Here is a 23,550-nt window from a genome sequence, read left to right on the forward strand (position 1 = left end):
ATACTTTGCAGAAGACTGAAGCTTGAGTCTTCCTTAATACCTGCCTTTGTGCTAAATAAAGTCATCATGTTTTTCACCAAGAAGCTAAGGACCTCTGAACTAGTCGAAATTGTATATAATAGGTCCTGGTTACTAGTAACTTAAAATCAGACAATATGTCTTTGATATAAGAAATCAAAATAGAGCAAATAAGTATTAAACTCTGCAGAGTTAAGTACTGTCATACATTTTTATATTAGCCCACAGCTTTAACACAGTGTCTGGCTAGAGTAGAAAAATATTGTTTGTCCATCCGATGTATTGAGCACCAGACATATCCTGTGAGTACAGAGCTTAATAGGTTAATTCACTAACATCAAATTCTCAAAGTTTGTTAGTAAAGAAAATTAAAGAAGTGTTGAAATAAGGATATGGAAAAGATTTTATGGAAGTAAAGAGGAATGGGTGACTAATTTTCCCCAGGGATGAGTGTAAGGAGGGTATGGAGAGGGGAAGGTAATATCAGAGGGGTTTCACAGAGCAACAGAGTGGGGTAGAAGTTTTGGCATCAGACAGATGTAGTTTTAATTCTAGAATTTCCATTTAATGTCTGTGAGGTCTTGGTAAAATCACTGAACCTTTTCCAGGCTCAGTTTCCTCATCTGTAAAATACAAATAATACAAATTTTTACAAATTTTTATAAGGGCTAAATGAATTCATGAAGAGCATATGCTTGGAGCATAGTGGGCTCTCAGTAAATAGTAGTTGTTAGTATTGACTGCTATTAAAAGTAAGTTGTTTAGGAAGACTAAGAGAGGGAAGATACAATAAGATGTGCATAGATCTGACTGGAATTTGAGATGGTAGATGAAGCTGGAAAGATAGTCAGAGGCCAGTTGGTGAGAACATTTGCATTCAGAGATAACAAGTGTGGATATTTTACTAGAGATGATGGAGTATCATTGAAGAATTTTGATTCCTGGGCTGCCAGTGAAGAGGATGGATTGGACAAAGAGTATAAATTTAGAGTCAGAAAGTCAAGATAAGAGGAATCATTAGTATCACTAGTTCAAGGGCATATTCTATGAGGTGAACTGAGGCAATGACAATGGAGGATGGAGCAGATATTTAAAAAAAAAAAATATTTGAGGGCGCCTGGGTGGCTCAGTTGGTTAAGCGACTGCCTTCGGCTCAGGTCATGACCCTGGAGTCCCTGGATTGAGTCCCGCATCAGGCTCCCTGCTTGGCAGGGAGTTTGCTTCTCCCTCTGACCCTCCCCCCTCTCATGTGCTCTCTCTGTCTCATTCTGTCTCTCTCAAATAAATAAATATAAATCTTTAAAAAATAAAAAAAATATTTGAGGTAGACATAAAAGGACATGTTAACTGAAAGAACTGAGAAACAGGAATTTATTAAAATCCTTGAGTTGAGGAAAGGGTTTTGATTTTTTTAAATGAGAGAGATGTATGTATGTTTATAAGCTAAGAGGATTGTTGAATGAATGAACATATATGAAGGCTAAATTTAACACAGAAACCCAATACATTCATAATGGAATATTACTTAGTCATAAAAAGAATGAAATCTTGCCATTTGCCACAACATGGATGAAGCTAGAGAGTATTATGCTAAGTGAAAAAAGTCAGTCAGAGAAAAACAAATACCATATGATTTCACTCATATGTGGAATTTAAAAAACAAATGAACATAGGGGGGAAAAAGAGGCAAACCAAGAAGAGACTCTTAACTATAGAGAACAAATGGAGGGTTCCTGAAAGAGGGGATGGGTTAAATAGGAGATGGGTATTAAGCAGGGCACTTGCTGTGATGAGCACTGGGTGTTGTATGTAAGTGTTGAATCACTAAATTCTACACCTGAAACTAATATTACACTTTATGTTAACTAACTGGAATTTAAATAAAAATTTGGAAAAAGAAAAAAAAGAAATACATTCATAGTGAGGAAGCTTCTTGATATCGTTGATGTGATGTATTTATCAAATGCACAAAACAATAATAGCAAAGGACACACTAATTTGTTCAGTAAATATTTACTGAGCTCCATTATGTTCCAGGCAGTATATTTGGTGCTCATAGGAAAAAATAAACAAATATAGACCCTATGTTGATTGCTGTTATGAAGAAAAGGCAGGGAGTGGTTAGAGAGTTATGGGAATTGCATTGTAGAAAGGACAGTCATAGAAGCACTCTGAAGTGACATTTGTGCAGCAAACTAGGTGGATGGTGGAGGTCATTAATTGCCTGGAGAAGTCCAGGCAAGGAGCACATTGGTTGAGGTTGAATCAAGAATTCAGTTTTGAATAGATTAAGTTTGAGATACCTATTAGATCTAAGTAAAATAGACAGTTGCATGTATAAGTCTTGACTTCAAGAGTTTGTGGTTAGAGATAAAATTTGAGTGTTCTCAGCATAGAGATGATATTTTAAGCCATGGAAATGGATGGGTTATGGAAATACCTAGGCTGCTGGGAAAGATAGATGGAGAATGGAACCCTGAAGTTTCTACTTCTAGATACTGGGAAAATGAGGGATTGTCCAGCAAAGGGCACTGAGAAGAAATGGCCAGTGATGTAGGAGGAAAATGAACAGTTTTGTTCTGGAGGCCAAGTGAAGAAAATGTTTAAATAAGGAGGGAGTCATAAAAAAATAAAATAAAATAAAGGAGTCATAAACTGCATCAAATGTTAATGAGTAGGTCAGCAAGTTAAGGTCAGTAACAACAATACATTTTTGCTGATGGGAAAGGTCCAGTAAAGGGACAAAAATATATGATGCGAAGGGGTTGGTGATGGAGAATTGCAGAACAAAGCCTTTGAGCGGCAAGAAAGGATGAAATCCAGTGCTCAAAATGGTGGGCCTTATTTAAGAACACTGCCAGTTCAGCCAAACAGGAATTTATGCAAGTGTGTGCACATGCACATTTTCACTGTTTATAGCTCCATGCACCCACTACTTTGAAAGTTTTCACTTTTACAGAATCATATTTGTAAAGCTCACTCTTTTCCCTGGGATTTTAAGCAGTGTGGGTGGGAGGGCACCTTTAGTGATCCTTGTTTGCTATTCAGTGCCAACCTCTGTGGTCTGCTTTTTACTTACATAGTGCTGGACGCCAGATGGTGAAATAAATGGAGGGCATAGTTCAGTGTTTTCCTCGAGCACAACACAGCAGCCGTAGGTATAGCAGTGGGGAAAGGGTGCTTGCGTTTTACATTGACCATTAGAAACCTCTCCAAGGTACTGAGCCGCCTTGTCGCTGTTACCTTTGCTATTTTAAGTCTCCTTGAAGTGTCAAAGGTGGAATCACTTTTTTACCATGGGTTCTGAAGTGTTTCAGTAAAGATCTTGATCATCCCCCGTGTATGAGACTGTACTTTATTTATCTTAGTTATATCGCTAGCTCCTAGTACAGTGTGTGGCTCAGAGTAGCAAAGCAGTAAACGTTCCATTGGAAGAGGATAGAAAAATGATTATTTCACTACAGGTCTAATACCTTCAGAGCGGGGTAGGGGTGAAATTAGCTTCGTACATTCTGCCTTCAATGCCACAAGTAGAGTTCAATAAGTGACATATTTGTGTGCATGTGTGTGTGAACACTAGAAACACTGCATGTCATCAATACTATGGAAATGCGGAGAGGGACAGGGGGTGGAAGAGTTAGGGAGTGCAGGTATACTAGTTTATTTTAAATGCATTTTCTTCCTGCCTCCAGTTTCTAGAAGCCCAATGTATAAAATCCCCGCTCCACTATTCGTCACTATAAAAAAATGGGTGTGATTCGGTGTATAGGACACCTCCTTCTGTGAGCCCTGCAAGCAGATATTCCTGGAGTCCTCCCCTGACACTGACTCCTCCAATGCTCCAGAGTGTCTCCCGGTTCCCACATTCGTTTTGGGAATCCTCCCGCCTGCAAGCCGGCTTCGTAGACTTGGGAGGGCCTGCTGAGCATGTGTGAACAGCGACGCGCATGCTCCATGTAGTGGGTAGGTTTACTGCGGCGCTCCAGTGGCTTTACTACTCTTCTCCCGCCTCCTCGCCCAGCGCGTCCTCCTCCTCTCTTACCCACCCCCAACCACGCGGTCTTCGGTATTCACCCCCGCTCTTTGTTTCCACCCCCTCTTCACCCTAGGCTGGGGAATCTCCACTGACGTTCGGGTGACGCTACTGTGCTGCCGCCCGGGGCGGGGGGCGGGGGGGGGGGGTTGTTCCCGGCGCTGCACAGGTAACGCCGCCGCTGCCGCCATATTGACGGAGCTGGGTACTGGGAGGGGGCCCTAGGAAACGGGGTGGGGGACAGAGTCAACGCCGAACTACAGTCGCGGTGGCGGCAGTGGTGAGCACAAGCCGAGTAGAGCTCTCCGTGAGGCAGCACAGAGTTTTCCTGTCTATGGGGAGCGGCTCCCCGCGGCGGCGATCCTCCGCTCACAGCCTCTGAGGGCACCCTGCAGCTAGGGCAGCGGTCGCTGAAGGAGGGGCTGGGGGTTCTGGTGGTGGTGGCGGCGGCCGGCAAGCTCAAACGGCGGGATGCGCGGCTGCGCCAGTGGTTGGCAGCTCCTGCTCAAGTGCTCCTGAAGGGGCGATGCTACCGTTTTCTCCTCAGGACGAGCTCTGGAACCAAGAAATGGAGGTTTTCGGAGGCGGCGCGAGCAGCGGCGAGGTTAGTGTGGTGGCCAAGGGCTGGAGCCAACCCCCCCCCCCCCAGGACCCTGGCTGGAGGCCCGAGAGAGAAGGTCGTGGGGCTAGGGAGCGGGGTGCCCAGGCAAGCTCCCTTGAGGCTGCGGGACGGCGAAGCACGCAGTACCCCGACTGTGCTTTCGCTCCGGAGACGGCGGGCTAGGGCGTGAGGAGTCCGAGCAGCCGCGGCCCGGGCTCGATCTCAGAAGGAGCTCCTGCCTCCCGGGCCACGCTGGAGTTGTGACTAAGTTTCTTCACTTTGCGACCTGGAGTGGGACTGGGGAACGCGCCAGGTGCCGCGCCTGGCTCAGCACGTTCCTCTTTCTCTGTTGCGCCAGGTTTGCTCTCTGGGACCACTTTCACGGACAGCTGCTGATTCCAGCAGGCTGTTGAACCCGGGTACTTTAGGAACCCAGCGCAAAACAACAACAAAACAAACAAAACACACACACACACACACACAAAAACCAAACCAAAACACACACCTAGGTGACAGAATAACTCTGGGGACATTTGCTCATAGGGATGTGTGCTCCTTACTTAGCTTTCTAGTTTCTCCATGGCATGCTGTGGGTTTTGTAACAACCCGAGTGGAGATTAATTTGTGCCCAGGTTTCTTTGTTGACGTTAATGCGATGTTCTGTGGTCCCCTCATTTCTACCACCCTCTTCCTCCTGTCCTTCTTTCCCCAATTGCTGTCCCCGCCCCGTTGGTCAGTAAAAGAAAACACAAAGTAAACCCTAGCTCTTGTAAGATGAATCTTTGGAAGACTTTGAGGTTCAACCAGAATATTTTGGTTCTCCTCTCTTCCCGCTCTTCTGAAACTGTTCTGGTTGGACTTAGGTCAGCTGTGCAGTGAAAACTTAGATGTGCACAGGTATTCTGTTTTTAGTGTTACTGCTATTGTTGTTGTTAGAAGCGGGCAGCATTTAAACTCTAAAAATGAGCCTTTTGGGATAGAAAGTCAGATCCTTTTCTAATAACTTAATGGATTAGCAGCTTAATACTCTAGTAGAGGCCACAGTAGAGCTCATAAAAAGTCTTGAATGCCAAATTGACTCACAGTAGGATATTTTGAAGTAGGACTGGCAATCACAATCCTCCACATCTCAGGATGCTAAATTGTCTTCCAGTACTTGCTCCATCCTTAAAAATACACTTTGGACTGTTCTCTGTTTAAATCATTCTTTTTTCTTTTTCACATTTCCAACTAAATTGTGGTTAAAATTCCGTGCCAGGATAACATTTAACAAGAAATGTAATAGAAATAAATTCAGAAGGAGTCTAAAGTTGAACCCTCTCCCCTATAGTAAATATTTTACTAGTAAACTAAGGAGTTCCAAAATGCATTTTAATATTCTACATCTCTTAAGAACAGGATAAGTGAAGAAAGGTAAATTTCTTCTTGGAATATAAGGATGTTTCATACTTGCAAGAATTTTCTAGCAAGACCATTCAAAGGGAGAGGAATTTTATTTTATTCACGTATGTAATCAGTTGACTTATAGTCTCAGGTATCTGGTATATAAAAACAATTAAATGTTTGTCTATAAGGATGGGGTGGGAGATGGAGAGCCTTTTGCATGCCTACTATTTTATTATTTTTGTTAAATTAGAATGGAGAAATGTTTTGAATCATAATTACCACATATGGTGTTTTTGTTGTTTGCAGTATGTTTTAGAGATTTAACAATGGGTCTCTCTAAGTCATCAATTTGGAAAAATACTCAAGTGAAAATTGCTAAATCTTGTAAAGTAAAACAAAAGGTGAAGGTAATGTGGCAAAGATAGTATTTCTGCCTCCTTTGTCTAAAACAGTTATGATTGATTAGGTTTAATGCTTCAAGTGACTTAGTTAAAAATATTCTAGGTGAAAACTGCTACATCTGAACAGACCTGTTTAGCATGTAAAATAGGGTTTTGTTGTTGTTGTTTGTTTATAACAGTATTCTTTTGATAAGAAGGAAACAATTTTACCTCACAGACTTTATTTTTTAATTTTTTTTAAAGATTTATTTATTTATTTGAGAGAGAGAGTGAGCTTGAGCACAAGCTAGGATGGGGCAGAGGGAGAGAATCTCAAGTAGATTTCCCGCTGAGTGCAGAGCCCGACATGGAACTCAATCTCATGACCCTGAGATCATGACTTGAGCCAGAACCAAAAGGTGGACACTCAATCGCCTGAGCCACCCAGGCGCCCCCTCCCAGAGTTTCTTTTTTTTTTAAATTTTTTATTTCAATTCAACTTAATTAACATACAGTATATATTATTAATTTCAGAGGTAGAATTTAGTGATTCATCAGTTGCATATAACACCCACTGGGCATTACATCAAGTGCGATCCATTTTAATGCCCATCACCCAGTTACCCTATCCCCCCACCCACCTCCCCTCCAGCAACCCTCAGTTTGTTTCCTATAGTTAAGAGTCTCTTATGGTTTATCTCCCTGTCTGATCTCATCTTATTTTATTTTTCCTTCCCTTCCCCTATATTCATCTGTTTTGTTTCTTAAATTACACATATGAGTGAAATCATATGATATTTGTCTTTCTCCGACTGACTTTTAATTACATGTTTGTTGATGTTGGCTTTAGAAATGTTAACCCTTCAGCATGAGCTTTGCAGCCCCAATCATGATAGTTTTTAGGACCTTAGGCACTTTCATTGTAGAATATATTTTTTGAAAATGTGTTGGAATCCTTAAAGAAAATGTGAGTGAGAATGTGTTAACTTTAATGTCAAAGAAAGTAATTTCTGTCAGTTTTTGTGTGTGTTGAATCCTGGTAAAATTAAAGATTATGTGCTCTATTATATACTGCGGAGTCTTTTTCAGTATCTTTTACTTGTCTTGTTTCATGGGCAGTTGTTAACCTCTGAATTATTCAGAAGTGTGAGGATTGGTTGTTTGAGGTGCTGAACATGCTTTTTCACAGGAAACAGTTATTAACAGTTACATTTTTAGACCAGGGCACGCAATAGGGAGCTATAATGATGAAGAGCCTAACCACTGTTTGTAAAATTGTCCTGTGGGAAAATGTGTTGGAGGTTCGAAATAAGAACTAGCTTTGTCCCAGTGAGAGGTGGAAAATTGGCCTTAAGAGGGGAAATATGGGTTCTTTTGGCTACTGGGAAGAAGGTTCTTGGGAGAAGGGAAATAGGATAAGCAAGAAGCTTTGGTTGTGAGAGCTCTTGCAGGGACTGTCTCAATTAGGTATACTAGGAATAGGGACTTCAAGGAGCATCACCCCACAGGAAGACACAATTTTAGCTCTTGACCAGATTTTGTCAAGATGAGGGAAGAGGTGTTACTTGAGGTGTGATTGGGTAATGGGCATTCCTGGGTAAGGGTTATAAAGAACAGCCGGATATAGTAAAGTGAACTTTTCATGAGTTAGTGCTATGTACATTACAGTATGCATTTAGTTGGTTGGTTGGTTGTTTTTTGGTGAGAGAGTGCTTGCTTCCTGAAGGAGGAATTGATTATAGTTTTCAAATTGCATATTATATCATATCATATTACACTGTAATTGGTACTTTTATTTATTAATTTTTCTCCCAAGTTCTTATTTAAATTCCAATTACTTAACATACAGTGTAATATTAGTTTCAGGTTTAGAATTTAGTAGTTCAACATTTACATACAATACCCTGTGCTCATAACAAGTGCCTTCCTTAATACCCATCACCTATTTAACCCATTGCTCCACTCACTTCCCCTTGGGTAACCATCAGTTTGTTCTCTATAGTTAAGATTCTGTTTCTTGGTTTTCCTCTCTTTTTTACCCCCATATTTGTTTGTTTTGTTTCTTAAATTCCACATGAGTGAAATCATATGGTATTTGTCTTTCTCTGACTGACTTATTTCACTTAGCATAATACTCTCTAGCTCCATCCATGTCCTTCCAAATTCTTTTTATAGCTGAGAAATATTTTTTAGCTGAGAAATATTTTTATAATATTTTATATTTTATAATATTTTATAGCTGAGAAATATTTATATTTATATATATATATATATATATACACACATACACACACACACACACACACACACACACGCACCACATCTTTATCCATTCATCATTCGATGGATACTTGGGCTGTTTCCATAACTTGGCTATTGTAGATAATGCTGCTATAAACATTCGGGTTCATGTATCCCTTTGAATTAGTGTTTTTATATGCTTTGGGTAGATACCTAGTAGTGTAATCATAGGGTAGTTCTATTTTTAACTTTTTGAGAAACCTCCATACTGTTTTCCAGAGTGGCTGCACCAGTTTGCATTCCCACCAGCAGTATGAGGGGGTTCCCCTTTCTCTGCATCCTTACCAACATCTCTTGTTTCCTGTGTTGTTAATTTTAGCTATTCTGAATGGTATGAGGTCATATCTCATTGTAGTTTTGATTTGTATTTCCCTGATGATCAGTGATATTGAGCATCTTTTCAGGGTGTCTGTTGGGCATCTGTATGTCTTCTTTGCAAAAATGTCTATTTATAAAAAAAAAAATGTCTATTCATGTCTTCTCATTTTTTAACTGGATTATTTGGTTTTTGGGTATTGAGGTTTATAAGTTATTATATATCTTGGATACTAACCCTTTATCAGATATGCCATTTACAAATATCTTCTCCCATTCGCTAGGTTGCCTTTTAGTTTTGTTGCTTATTTCCTTCACTGTGCAGAAGCTTTTTGTTTTGATGACATCCCAGTAGTTTTTTTTTTTTTTTCTTTTGTTTCCCTTGCCTCAGGAGACTTATCTAAGAAGAAGTTGCTACAGCTGATGTCAAAGAGGTTACTGCCTGTGTTCTCCTCTAGGATTTTAGTGATTGCCTGTCTCACAATTAGGTCTTTAATCCATTTTGAATTTATTTTTGCGTATGGTGGAAGAAAGTGGTACAGTTTCATCCTTCTGCATGTTGTTGCCCAGTTTTTCAAACCCCATTTGTTGAAGAGACTGTCTTTTTCCCATTGGATATTCTTTCCTGCTTTGTCAAAGATCAGATGACTGTATAGTTGTGGGTTCAATTCTGGGTTTTCTATTCTGTTCCATTGATCTATGTGTCTATCTTTGTGCCAGTACAATACTGTCTTGATCACTACAGCTTTGTAATATGACTTGAAGTCTGGAATTGTGATGCCTCCAGCTTTGCTTTCCTTTTTCAAGATTGCTTTGGCTATTCGGGGTCTTTTGGGGTTCCATAAAAATTTTAGGATTGTTTATTCTAGCTCTGAAAAATGTTGTTGGTATTTTGATAAAGATTGCATTAAATGTGTAAATTGCTTTGCGTAGTATAGACATTTTAACAACGTTTGTTATTCCAGTCCCTGGGCATGGAATGTTTTTCCATTTCTTTGTGTCCTCTTCAGTTTCTTTCACCAGTGTTTCATAGTTTTCAGAGTACAGGTCTTTTACTTCTTTGGTTAGGTTTATTTCTAGCCATCTTATGGTTTTTGGTGCAATTGTGAATGGGATCATTTTCTTGGTTTCTCTTTCTAGTGCTTCATTATTGGTGTATAGAAATGTAACAATTTGCTGTATGTTGATTTTTTATCCTGTGACTTTACTGAAGTCCTGTATCCATTCTAGCAGTTTTTTTTTTGTTGGAGTCTTTCAGGTTTTCTGTATAGAGTATCGTGTCATCTGCAAGTAGTGGAAGTTTGAGTTCTTTGCTGATTTGGATGTTTTTTTATTTCTTTTTGTTGCCTGATTGCTATGGATAGGACTTCTGGTAACATGTTAAATAACAGTGGTAAGAGTAGACATCCCTGTCTTGTTCCTGACCATAGAGGAAAAGCTCTCAGTTTTTCATATATGACCTTTATTATGTTGAGGTATGTTCCCTCTAACCCTACTTTTTTGAGGATTTTTATCATGAATGTATGTTGTACTTTGTCAAATGCTTTTTCTGTATCTATTGAAAGGATCATATGGTTCTTATCCTTTCTTTTATTATTGTGGTGTTGTTATTGTTATTGATTATTGATTAATTTCTGATTATTGAATGACCCTTGCAGCCCAGGAATAAACCCCACTTGACTGTGGTGAATGATTCTTTTAATGTACTATTTGATTCAATTTGCTAGTATTTTATTGAGAATTTTTTTACAACCATTTTCATCAAGGATATTGGCCTGGAGTTCTCTTTTTTTAGTTGAGTCTTTGGTTTAGGAATCAGGGTAATGCAAGCCTCATAGAATGAGTTTGGAAGTTTTCCTTCCATTTCTGTTTTTTGGGATAGCTTGAGAAGAATAGGTATTAAGTCTTTAAATGTTTGATAGAATACCCCTGTGAAGCCTTCTGGTCCTGGAATTTTGTTTGTTGGGAGATTTTTGATTACTAATGGAATTTTTTGCTGATTATTGGTCTCCTCAAGTTTTCTATTTCTTCCTGTTTCAGTTTTTGTAGTTTATATGTTTCTAGGAATTTAACCATTTCTTCCAGGTTGTCCAATTTTGGCATATAATTTTTCATAATATTCTCTTATAATTGTTTGTATTTCTGTGGTGTTTCTTCTTATTTCTCTTCTGTCATTTGTGATTTTACTTAGTTGGTTCCTTTCTCTGTTCTTTTTGATATGTCTGACTAGAAGTTTATAAATTTTATTAATTTTATAAAAGAACCAGCTCCTGATTTCCTTGATCTGTTTTATTGTTTTCTTAGTTTCTATATCATTTATTTCTGCTCTAATCTTTACTTCACTTCTATTGCTGGCTTGGGCTTCATTCATTTTTCTTTTTCTAGCTCCTTTATATGTAAGGTTAGGTTGTCTACTTGAGATTTTTTCTTCCTTTTTGACATAAGCCTCTATTGCTATATATTTCCCTCTTATGACTCTTTTTGCTGCATCCCAAAGGTTTTGGATCATTGTGTTTTCATTTTCATTTGTTTCCATGTATTTTTTTGTTCTTTGGTTTCCTGGTTCACCCATTTATTCTTTAGTAGCATATTTTTTACCTTCATGTATTTGTCGTCTTTCCAGATTTTTTCTTTTGATTGACTTTCAGGATTATAGTGTTGTGGTAAGAAAATATGCATGGTATTAATCTCAGCCATTTTGTATTTTTTGAGGCCTGTTTTGTGACATAATATATGATCTAGTCTGTAGAATGTCCCATGTGCACTTGAAGAGAATGTGTATTCTGCTGTTTAGGGTGGAATGTTCTGTATATATCAGTTAAGTCTATCTGGTCCACTGTGTCTTTCAAAGCCATTGTTTCCCTGTTGATTTTCTGCTTCAATGATCTGTTCATTGATGTACGTGGAATATTAAAGTCTTCTACTATTACATTATTATTATTAATGAGTTCCTTTAAGTTTGCTATTAATTATTTTATATATTTGGGTTACTCCCATGTTGGGGGCATAAATATTTTTAATTGTTAGATCTTCTTATTTGATAGTCTCCTTTATTATGATATAGTGCCTTTCTTCATCTTTGGTTATAGTTTTTGGTTTAAAATCTAGTTTGTCAGATATAAGTATTGTTACTCCAGCTTTCTTATGACATCCATTTGCATGATAAATTTTTTTCTATCTCCTCACTTTCAGTCTGCACGTATCCTTAGGTCTATAATGAGTCTCTCGTGGGCAGCATATAGATGTGTCTTGTTTTTTTAATCTATTCTGACATCCTATGTCTTTTGATTGGAACATTTAGTTCATTTGCATTCAGAGTAATTACTGATAGTTATGTGTTTAGTGTCCTTTTAGTATTTGTTTTGTCATTGTTTCTGGAGATTTTCTCTCTTCCTTTCTTGTCTTTGTCACTTTTGGTCTTTCTTTTCCACACAAAGAATCCCCTTTAATATTTCTTGCAGGGCTGGTTTAGTGGTTATGAACTCTGATTTAGTGGTACGAACTCCTTTCGTTTTTGTTTGTGTGGGAAACCCTTTATCTCTCATTCTATTGTGAATGATAGCCTTGCTGGATAGAGTATTCTTGGCTGCAGATTTTTCATTCAGCACTTTGAATATATCATGCCACTCCCTTCTGGCTTCCCAACTTTCTTTTGAGAGATCTGTAACTAGACTAATGGGTCTTCCTTTGTGATTTAGACACTGCTTTTGTTTTGCTGCTTTTAGGATTTTGTCTTTATCATTATATTTTGCAAATTTAATTACAATATGTCTTGGTGTTGGCCTGTTTTTGTTGATTTTTTTTTAAAGATTTTATTTATTTGGGAGAGAGAGAATGAGAGAGAGAGAGCACATGAGAGGGGGGAGGGTCAGAGGGCGAAGCAGACTCCCTCCCCGCCAAGCAGGGAGCCTGATGTGGGACTCCATCCAGGGACTCCAGGATCATGACCCGAGCCGAAGGCAGTCGCTCAACCAACTGAGCCACCCGGGCGCCCTGTTTTTGTTGATTTTGATGGGAGTTCTCTGTGCCTCCTGGATCTGGATATCTGTTTCCTTCCCCACATTAGGGAAATTTTCAGCCATTATTTCCTGAAATAAATTTCCTGTCCCTTTTTTTTTCTCTTCTTCTTCCGGGACTCCTATAATATGAATGTAATTATGTTCCATGGAGTCACTGAGTTCCCTATTTTCACATTCCATAATTCTTTCTCTCTTTTGTTCAGCTTCGTTATTTTCTTTTCTATATCACTTATTCTTTCCTTTGCTTCTTCCATCTTTGTGTTCTCTGCATCCAGTCTGTTTCAGATCTCAGTTATTGCATTTTTCATTTCTGACTGTTTTTTGACTCTTTTATCTCTGCAGAAGGACCTCCCTGAAGTCTATCATCCTTTTTTCAAGCCCAGAAAGTATCCTTATGATTGTTGCTTTAAAATCTCCATCAGGCATGTTACTTATATCTGTTTTGCTTAGATCTTTTGCCATGACCTTATCTTGTTCTTTCATTTGGGATACATTTCACCATTTTGTCCTTTTGTCTAAGTCTCTGTCTTCTTCTCTGTGTTAGAAAAGCCTGTTTATGTTTCCTGACCCTGATAGTAATGGCTTTATGCATAAGAGTTCATATAGTGTCCTGGGTCTGGTGCTTCAGGGAGTGTCTCTGGTGTGTGCTATATGTGCTCTGCTGTTGTGTTTTGGCTGCTCTCTTTCAGGCCTGTCTGCAGAGGCTCTCCTTGCCTGCAGTGGGCAGTGTTTGGTCCTTGGGCAGAGTGTGGTGAATTTTAACTAGGTGTGTTCTGGTTGGCTTGATAAATGAGTCCCGATGCTACTTCCTCTAGAACTGAAGACTTGCAGAGCTCTCTGATTGGGAGAGGTGGTGCTGGTCTTCTGGGGAAGAGGCCCACTGCACTGAGACAGAGGCAAACTTGACCTAAAAGGTCCACACCAGCAGAGTACAGGGGTGTGGAGCCTGGTGTAAACAAATTAGGCTGCCAGTATTGGCTCTGTGGTGCGGAAGGTGGTCCTATTTCTATGCTGAGGAGTGGGGGTGGTAAATGGTGTCAGCCAGCTCCTTTGTCCCTGGAGTGGGGTCTCTGTGCTTGCTGCTTTCAGGGAATCACCCCAGGAGAAGCAAATAGTCTCCCTGCTGTGTGTCCCATGTACCCTTCCACATCGCTATCTGCATGCTGTCTGTTTTGGGGCTGTTTTACTGCCTTCTCTCCAGGAACAGTGCAGCACCCTCCAGGTTCTATCCCAGCCAACCATGGGGACTTTCAGAACTCTAGGCTCTAGGTGGGAAGATGTTGTCAGTCGCCTGTGTCAGTCCTCTGGGAGAGTGTTTCAGTGTGCTGGGATTGAGGGAGGCTTGACCTGGAAGGTCATTTGTGCCAGAGCGCAGGGGTGTGGGATCCAGAGTAAGCATGCTAGGTGGCTAGTGTGGGGGCCGAGCTGCCCTTGGCAGGTGGCTCTGTGTTTATGCTGAGGGTTGGGGGAGGAAAATGGAGAGGCACGTCTGTGAATGCTGTCTCTCATGGAGGAGCTCCTAGAAGAGCCAGTAATCTCCCCGATGTGTTACGCAAGCAGTTCCTCAGATCACTCTTTCTACTCTGTCTGCCGCTGGAGTTGTTTGCCTGCCTCTCTCCAGGAGGAGCACAGCATCCTCAGGGCTTTATCCCAGACTAGCCTGCTGACCTTTAAAACTCCAGTCTTCAGGCCCTGCTGGTGGCAAAAACTCATGAAAATCAGCTCGTCTCATTTTTCCAGCCAGTGGCTTCGGGGAAGTGTTATCCTTATGAGTTCCCCTGTATGCTCCTCTCTCTCTCTCTCACCTTTCTCTGGTACCATGGTCCCCTCCCCTCCTCAGCACCAGCAATCCATTTCTCTCACAAACCATGTCTTCTCACTTCCTATCTTCTTCTTTGATGTGGCTTCTTCTCTCCCTTTACTTGTAGAGTTCTGTCAGTCTTCAGGTTGTTTTTCTTGGGTATTTGGAATGACTTGATAGTCATCTAGTTGTGTTCTAGGGAGGAGACAAACCAAGGGTCCTCCTACTATGCCGCCATCTTCATTTCTGTAATTGGTACTTTTATATTACTTCTTTAGCTTAAACACTGCCTTTGTTTAAATAAGTTAATTTTGAAAGTAATAAAGTTCACTGATAAAAAACAGTTTGGGATTAAAGGCACAGACTTGAAATATTTAACCAGAATGGCAAATATATGGCAGATTGGGAAAAAGTGCTAGTTTTAATTTAATGAGACCCTGTAATAATAGAGGAAAGAACATGGGATTTGGAGGTTTATTAATCTGGATTCCAAACTCACCTCCAAGTCATACTAGATATGTGACCCAATGCAAGTTACCTAACTTCTCTGAGACTTAGTTTCTTCATCTGTAAATGGGGAAAAAAAATCCTCAAGCATTGTTATGTAAACAAATTCATTCATTACTGGGCTTAATACAGTTATCAAGGTGCTTTGAAAACAAAACAAAATGAAACTGTATCTATCGGTACAAAAATGAGGGCATATGTCTTTCACAATGAAATTGTTTTATGGAAGGGGAAAATAAATTCAATATTATTTCAGCTCTACAAGCAAATTTTGTTTTTAGTTTTTGTAGCAGTATTATGCATAAATAATTAGCCTTTTTTTTAAGATTTTATTTATTTATCTGACAGAGACACAGCGAGAGAGGGAACACAAGCAGGGGGAGTGGGAGAGGGAGAAGCAGGCTTCCCGCGGAGCAGGAAGCCCGATGCGGGGCTCGATCCTGGGACCCTGGGATCATGACCTGAGCCGAAGGCAGACACTTAATAACTGAGCCACCCAGGTGCCCCAATAATTAGCCTTTTGATGCTTTGGGTTTATTGTTCAGAAGAGGGTGTGTAGGATAGCAACAGGAATGTGTCTAGCTTAATTTCTTGGACAAAATAGTCTGTTTCATTACAAAATGCTGGGAGATGTTTTATAGATAGTGAATACAATTTAACTGAAAAGGGTGTAACCTCATCAAATTTAACCATGACTGTTTTTGTTAAAAAAATCCTAAAGATAACAGAATAAATAAGAGGTGCTTTGCATATAGTAGATCTCTAATACACAGTAGTTCCTTCTCTTTTCCCATAGTCATCATTATTCCCCTTTCCCTGCCCTTAAACTCTGAATTATTGTCACCTATATTAAAATCTTGGGATTTAGATAGCTGTGGTCATAGCCCCCAGCTTTCCCTATTATGCACAGTTTTTCTTAAGACTTCCTTCCTATATCTGAGCATTTCATTGAAGTATAGTAATCATATTTGCAATCACAGATAGGATGATTCAGGGATAAAATATGAAGTTAGGAGCACTATGGGGAATAAGAGACAATTCCATTTGCTGTAACTGGCTATTGAGGTGTGTCATTGATATTTACTTTTTACTTTTTTTTTTTTTCCCTTTCTGAACTTTTGCCATGGTAGGAATTTGTTCAGTTCATCAAGTGTTTATAGGGTACAAGGCAGTGCAGTACATAGTACTGTAATGTGAAATGTCTAAAGATATACCACCCTGAGTCTCAGCCCACTCCCATGGGTTTACATTTAGGTAGGCAAGATAGACATGTGTGGAAACTGATTATATGAATCAAAAGACCATCAACAATGAGGTGGTTGTGGTAGTGGTTTAGGGGTAGATCTGGTAATGCCTTGTTAAAGATGTGGAATTTGCACAGGGCAATAGAGATTGGATAATATTTTCACAGACAGAGATGAAGGGAACATATTTCTGGTGGATGGGGACAATATAAGCAAACACATGGAGGCAGTCTTAGAGGAAGGGAGAATCTAATATTGCTAGGATATAAGTCTGTGATGTGAGAGTGAAGACATAGTGTGAGGTGAGGTAGGGGATGTACTAAAGGTAGGCTAAGCCCCGATTGTATGGGACTTTTAAAGCCAGTTTAAGGGTTCAATGTTGATTTGTAAAGGGGAGCTACTAAAGGTTGTCAAGGCCATGATTAATATGACCAGATCTATGCTTTGAAAAATAACTGATGACCGTGTGTAGGAGGGGTTAGAGTGGGGGAGAGACTGAAGGTGGGGAATACCAGCTAAGAGGCTATTGTATTAGTGGAAGTAGTAGTGAGATTTTTGAACTAGGGCAAAACGGGAAGAAAAGAGGGGACTGATGGGATAGAACTTGCAGAGATAAACTAATTAGAATTTGGCAACTGATAGAAGAGGGAAGAAGTAAGAGGGAAAAACAGATACGAGGAGTGTTTTGATAGGACTTAATTTAACAGATATTTAATGCATGCCAGCCCATATAAGTATTTGTGTTAGCCACTGAACTAATACCAAGCTAAGTAGATCTTTGCAGCATAGGGAGATAGAAAGCTAAATGAACTTTCTCCTCTCTCACATTGTCTTGAACAAGAGAAAACCACTCTGATGATTTCTTAGTGTGCTTAAAATTTTTACTACTACAGGCAAATGTATTACTTAGCTAAAGAAAAAAAAAACAAACATTTCATGCTTTTTTTTTTTTTTTTTTTTTTACTTTTCATGCTTTTAAAATGATCCTTGGACCTGTAATTCTTGCTTCATCAATATTCGTCTTAAATAGTCAGCAGCCCCTGGGTGCAGAGGGCCGTTCTGAAAATAGTGGTCAGTGCTACTTTCTGGAATGTAGAAAAGAGAATAGGGACATCTGTATTTCTTATGGGCTTTCACCAGGTTTATTTGGAATAGGAAGAGGGAGGGGCCAATAGGGTCCTGCTCTCTCTACCACAGGTGCCTTCCCAGTTTCCTCCAAAGTTATTTTCTTTTAAACTAGTCTGGTCTGGAAATATTCCAGTTAGTTCCTTCAGGAAAGGATCTTTGTATTTCCCTACCTTGATTATTTCATCAAGAGAGGTAATCATTATCTTACCATTCCATAATAAGGCCTGACTTGCTGCTGTTGCTATTGTGGCCCATATTGTTGTTTCGGTACCACCCCTCTTTATAGTGTCCTTGATCTCTAATGTTGAGAAACAAATACAAGATTTTTTCCCTTCTTGAAAATTTCTTTATTGGTAGATGCTGTCATTGTCTTTAGCAGCAGTTCTGAAGATCTGGTAAGCACTTGGAATATTGAGGTAAGCCTTTTAGTACTTTGTCAGAATTTGTTATATAATGTTTACATGTATATGTTATTTTCAAAGATTATTTACTATTCTTGCTGGTAGTTTTCTTTTTTTGTGTACTTTGTTTTCTTCTGGTTTGTTTTTAGGTGAGAAGTAAGAAAGGAGTTGGAAGGTGGAGAGACTTAGAGCTAAGCTTAATTGGGTTTTTGTAGATAATAGAAATGTTTTCTGAATTGTCCTGGAGGCATTCTATGTAACTGATTTTGCTGCTAGATTTTAACCTATATCTATACGTTTAAAGTAGGTCCTGCTGTGTGTGTGTGTGTGTGTGTGTGTGTGTGTGTGTGTACATGAGTGAGAGAGAGAGAATTTTACTTATACCTTGCTTCATTTCACAAAATCTTTGAGATGGTTTATAGGAAATACAATCCAATAACAAAACTATTTTGATATTCAGGATAAGGAAAAACAAAGTAGGAGATGTATGGAAAGGATGGAGAAAGGTTGGAGAGTGAAATAGAACACAGGTAAGCAGGCTCTAAGGGTCTACTATACATTTAAAATATAGTTGAATTGCAAATTTGTCCTTGAAGTTCCTTGGGGTTCTCAACTCTGACTGTCATATATACCAGGGAGGTTTTTTTTTTTTCTTAAACAACAGAAATTTTTCTTTTCTTTTCTTTTTTTTTAAAGATTTTATTTATTTATTTGACAGAGAGAGACACAGTGAGAAAGGGAATACAGGTGAGGGAGAGGGAGAAGCAGGCTTCCTGCTGAGCAGGGAGCCCGATGTGGGGCTTGATCCCAGGACCCTGAGATCATGACCTGAGCCAAAGGCAGACGCTTAATGACTGAGCCACCCAGGCGCCCCTTTTCTTTTCTTTTTTTGATGTAGCGTTCAATGATTCATTATTTGCAGATAATACCCAGTGCTCTTACAACATGTGCCCTCCTTAATACCCATCACCAGGCTTTCCCCCTCACCAAAACCCTCGGATTGTTTCCCGGAGTCCGTAGTCTCTCATGGTTCATCTCCCCCTCTGATTTCCACCTCCTTCAGTTTTCCCTTCCTTCCCCTAATGTCCTCCATGCTATTGCTTATTTTCCACATATGAGTGAAACCATATGATAATTGTCTTTCTCTGCTTGACTTATTTCACTTAGCATAATCCCCTCTAGTTCCATCCATGTCCATGCAGATGGTGCGTATTCATCCTTCCTGATGGCTGAGTAATATTCCATTGTATATATGAACCACATCTTCTTTATCCATTCATCTGTTAAAGGGCATCTCGTCTCCTTCCACAGTTTGGCTACCGTGGACATCACTGCTAGGAACATTGGGGTGCATGTGCCCCTTCTTTTCACTACATCTGTGTCTTTGGGGTAAATACCCACTAGTGCAATTGCTAGGTCATAGGGTAGCTCTATTTTTAACTTTTTGAGGAACCTCCATACTGTTTTCCAGAGTGGCTGCACCAGCATGCATTTCCACCAGCAGTGTAAGAGGGTTCCCCTTTCTCTACATCCTCTCCAACATTTGTTGTTTCCTGTCTTGTTAATTGTTGCCATTCTAACTGGTCTAAAGTGGTATCTCAATGTGGTTTTGATTTGTATTTCCCTAATGGCTAATGATGTTGAACATTTTTTCATGTGTCTGGTAGCCATTTGTATGTCTTCTTTGGAGAAATGTCTGTTCATGTCTCCTGCCCATTTTTTCACTTGATTCTTTGTTTTTTGGGTGTTGAGTTTGAGAAGTGCTTTATAGATCTTGGATACCAGCCCTTTATCTGAAATGTCATTTGCAAAAATCTCCCATTCCGTAGGTTGCCTCTTTGTTTTGTTTACTGTTTCCTCTGCTGTGCAAAAGCTTTTTATCTTGATGAAGTCCCAAAAGTTCATTTTTTTCTTTTGTTTCTCTTGCCTTTGGAGATGTATCATGAAAGAAGTTGCTGTGGCCGATGTCGAAGAGGTTCTCCTCTAGGATTTTGAGTTTTATTTATTTATTTATTTTTATATTTTTATTTTTTTATTTATTTTTTATTTTTTAATGGCCAAACAGTAGTGCTTTATTGATAAAAGGTTAGTTTCAACGGATACAAAATTGCTGTGTAAAATAAGTTTTCAAAATACATTTCTATAGGTAAAGATCATCTCTTAGTAAAAGCAGTTATCTCTAAGTGAAAGTATTTAGATTTGGGCAGCAAAACAGAGGGGGATGTAGAAGTGAGACAGTGTAGGTCCACCCACCCTGCATAACCCTTTCCAGGTGGCGGCTGGCCCTCGTAGTTCTACCCAAACATACGGGGGGCCTGCAGCCACCACGTGTACATGTGCCCCCAGCTCCACCTTTTAAACAGCTTTTGCTAGTGTACTTAATGCCAAAATAACCCAGATAGCTGGCCTTACACGGAGGTGCTAAAGTCACTTAACACTTTCTCTTGGTAAGAACTCTGTACAACTGTGCCTGAAACTAAGGCTTGTGACTAGTCACCATTATGCAACAGTGGGAAGACAAAGTTCTCGAGAACACCTGATTACTGTCTGTAGCCCGCCTCTGTGACTAATGTGTTTTGACCACGTCACTTTATTTTGTCTGGCCCAAGCAAAAACTCTTCCCATCCTCAGGGGAAGTGTTTTCTGCATCTCTGCTCCTCTTGTTAGAGCAAAATGAAAACATGGAGCCAACACCTGCTCCCTCCAGGTGTCCTTTCACCCATCACTCTCTGGGGACCACTTTCCCAATGTCAGTAGAAATGTTGAAAAAAGCAAGCCCCGGGGCCTCTCAGCACCCCTTGGAAGGAAGGAAAGGGCCAAGGCCACAGAGCACAGAAGACTGATCTGACTGGTGGTCTACCAGTCAGACCACGGTGCAGATTTGAAATGTCTTTCAGTCTCACCCGACATACAGGGAGGTTTGTAGTACACATAACGAAGGACGTGATGGTGGCTGAAAATGGGTAACAATCTGCACATAAAAAAATGACTGCTGCTATTTGTCTCCTTTCAGAAAACTATTAAAAATTTTAGAGAACCAGTTAAAGGAAAGCCAAATCAGAAAAACCTGGTCGGCATTCAGGCATTATGGGGCCATTAGCCTCAGGACCCAGGACAGGTCTGGGTTCAGAGGGCTACCCCCCAAAGGACCCTGATTCTCACTGCTCAGGCAGGTCTTATAAACCTGTAGTTACAGAAAGCACATTAGAGTGCCATATAAAAATGTAAAAAGACTGGTTTCTAAATATATCATTTATTAATTTTCCTTAAAAAAGTAACTTTTCACGTTAGTTGAGTAAAAATCGTTTACTGGCTCTCTCTGCATGGGTAAGAATCACCGCTGTAATATGAAAACTGGAGCTCATGAACGCTCGCTGTCCATAGCAGAGGGTAACTAGTATCAGTGGGGAACACTACAAAACGTGGCTTGTGGCAGGTTCTCAGCAGAGCAGCTTAAAAAATGACCTAGCATCAGAATCCAAAGACTTCTTAGAATTTGCTCCTAATTGCCTGTTTTTTAAAAAGAGCTATTTTAGTATACACATATCATATTAGATAATAATTCTATTGTTTTACTTGGTAAAAAAGTAAATGTGCAGATGAATTAACAGTATTGAATTATAGAAGCAAAACTGGTTTTAAGTGTTGTGCTCAAAACAAAGCGAAGCAAGGGAGGATCTCCATCTTGGTGACCTGGTAGGTAAATGCCCTGCAGACGCCAGCTCATCTTTCCGTATCACTGGGTCCACATCACTAGCACCCAGGCACATGCTGGCTACATCCGAATGTTCTAGAAATGAAATCAAGAGTGCTCAACAATTAGGCCAGCCAAATCAAAGAAATTCAATGTTAATTATACATACTGACTGATCCTGGATGAAACTGAAGAACATAGCATCAAAATCTATCACTTACCTGATGCAGAATCAGATGAAGATGAGGACTTTAAAGAGCAGACTAGACTTCTCAAGGCCAGTATCCTGTTCTCTGTGGTTGGATCCAATCAGTTGATTGAAGCCAAGGGCAAGAAGGTCAGAGGCCGCCTCTACCCATGGGGCATTGTGGAGGTGGAGATCCCGTAGCACAACGACTTTCTGAAGCTGGAGATGATGCTCCTCACCCACATGCAGGATCTCCAGGAGGTGACCCAGGACCTTCACTATGAAAACTTCCATTCCGAGAGGCTCAAAAGAGGCGGCAGAAAAGTGGAAAACGAGGACATGAATAAAGACCAGATCCTGTTGGAGAAGGAAGCAGAGCTTCGCCGCATGCAGGAGATGATCGTGAGGATGCAGGCACAGATGCAGCTGCAGATGCAGGGTGGGGATGGCGATGGTGGGGTCCACGGGCACCACGTGTAAGAAAATAGTTTTGCAAGATACAGAAAACATTCCGCATGAGTACTACAGCTGTGTGTTTCCGAGAGATCATTGGAGGGGTGCCCATCCACATTTTACAGTACCTGTGCCTGAGAATTTAATTTTTTTTTTAAACTTTTGATGTGTTTTGTATGAAGTACTTTTAACATTTGTATTTCGTTGCTATGTTATACTTTATATTTTGTGAGGTGAACCTTCCATTTTCATTTTTCTTCCACCTTAACTAACCACTAATGTTGGAATGGATTTTGAGTTTTAAAACCATTGTCCATGCTAGTGCCTCAGAGAGATTGATATTTTACTGATCTGGTGGGGGCCTAAGTATCATTCCTCAGATGATTATGGTATACAGCCAAGGATAAAGAACCACAGCTCTAGGCCAAAGTGAAAAGAGAAATAGTCATATAGTTCTCATTATCTAACAACAACAACAGTAAGCATATCAGTTAAAAGCTAGCAGTTAGCTCTAAAATTAATTTTCTGTGAATTGTAAGGTTTTTCTGCATGTTTCATTTTGTTGTTGTTTTAAGATATGGCGGGGGTATTGGGAGTATTTGAGCTGTCTTGTAGGCTCCTGCTGTGTAGTTTTGAGGAACATGCTTTCCCATAGAGTAAAAACAAAATATAAGTGTCCTAGCTGATTTTGATATTGCTTAGCCTTGACATGGCGGTTAAATGATCTGTGTCCCTTATTATCAGCTAAATAAGGAGATATTGACTCTATTTTCAATAAAATACCCTAGCAAATATTCTAACAAAAATTTCAAAGTCCTTGGATAATTATTCTTACTATAGGATTTATCTGCCTCTCCTATATAGTGGTTGGAGACAGACTTTTAAGAGGGAATATAGTAATTCTAACACCTAATGCGATTTTTTTTTTTTTTTTTTTTTACCTGAGAAGACATTAGAATCCATTGCATCTTAAATGTTTCTAAACTTAAGGGAGAAAAATATGACATTTATTGAGCATGTATTATCTCTTCAGTTTTATTCACTCTTCAACATAACTTGGTAAGAAAAAGGTGTGTCTTTTT

The 23,550-nt window shown here is 39.7% G+C and overlaps 1 protein-coding gene and 1 pseudogene across 3 annotated transcripts in view; both read left to right on the top strand.

Annotated features, from left to right (window-relative positions):
* The first annotated feature begins 4,278 nt into the window (after positions 1-4,278).
* Positions 4,279-23,550, top strand: part of LOC118528854 (ribosomal protein S6 kinase alpha-6) — a 201,712-nt gene continuing 182,440 nt past the window's right edge. For all 3 annotated transcript variants that reach the window (XM_078065436.1, XM_078065437.1, XM_078065438.1), the window contains exon 1: positions 4,279-4,655. In XM_078065436.1, the coding sequence (XP_077921562.1) occupies positions 4,578-4,655 (78 nt within the window). In that variant the 5' untranslated portion in view covers positions 4,279-4,577. The remainder of the gene's footprint in view (positions 4,656-23,550) is intronic.
* On the top strand, positions 22,001-22,735 carry LOC118523849 (septin-2 pseudogene; annotated as a pseudogene).

This window comes from Halichoerus grypus, chromosome X (assembly GCF_964656455.1).
Source record: "Halichoerus grypus chromosome X, mHalGry1.hap1.1, whole genome shotgun sequence".
In the NCBI taxonomy this organism is placed as follows: Eukaryota; Metazoa; Chordata; class Mammalia; order Carnivora; family Phocidae; genus Halichoerus; species Halichoerus grypus.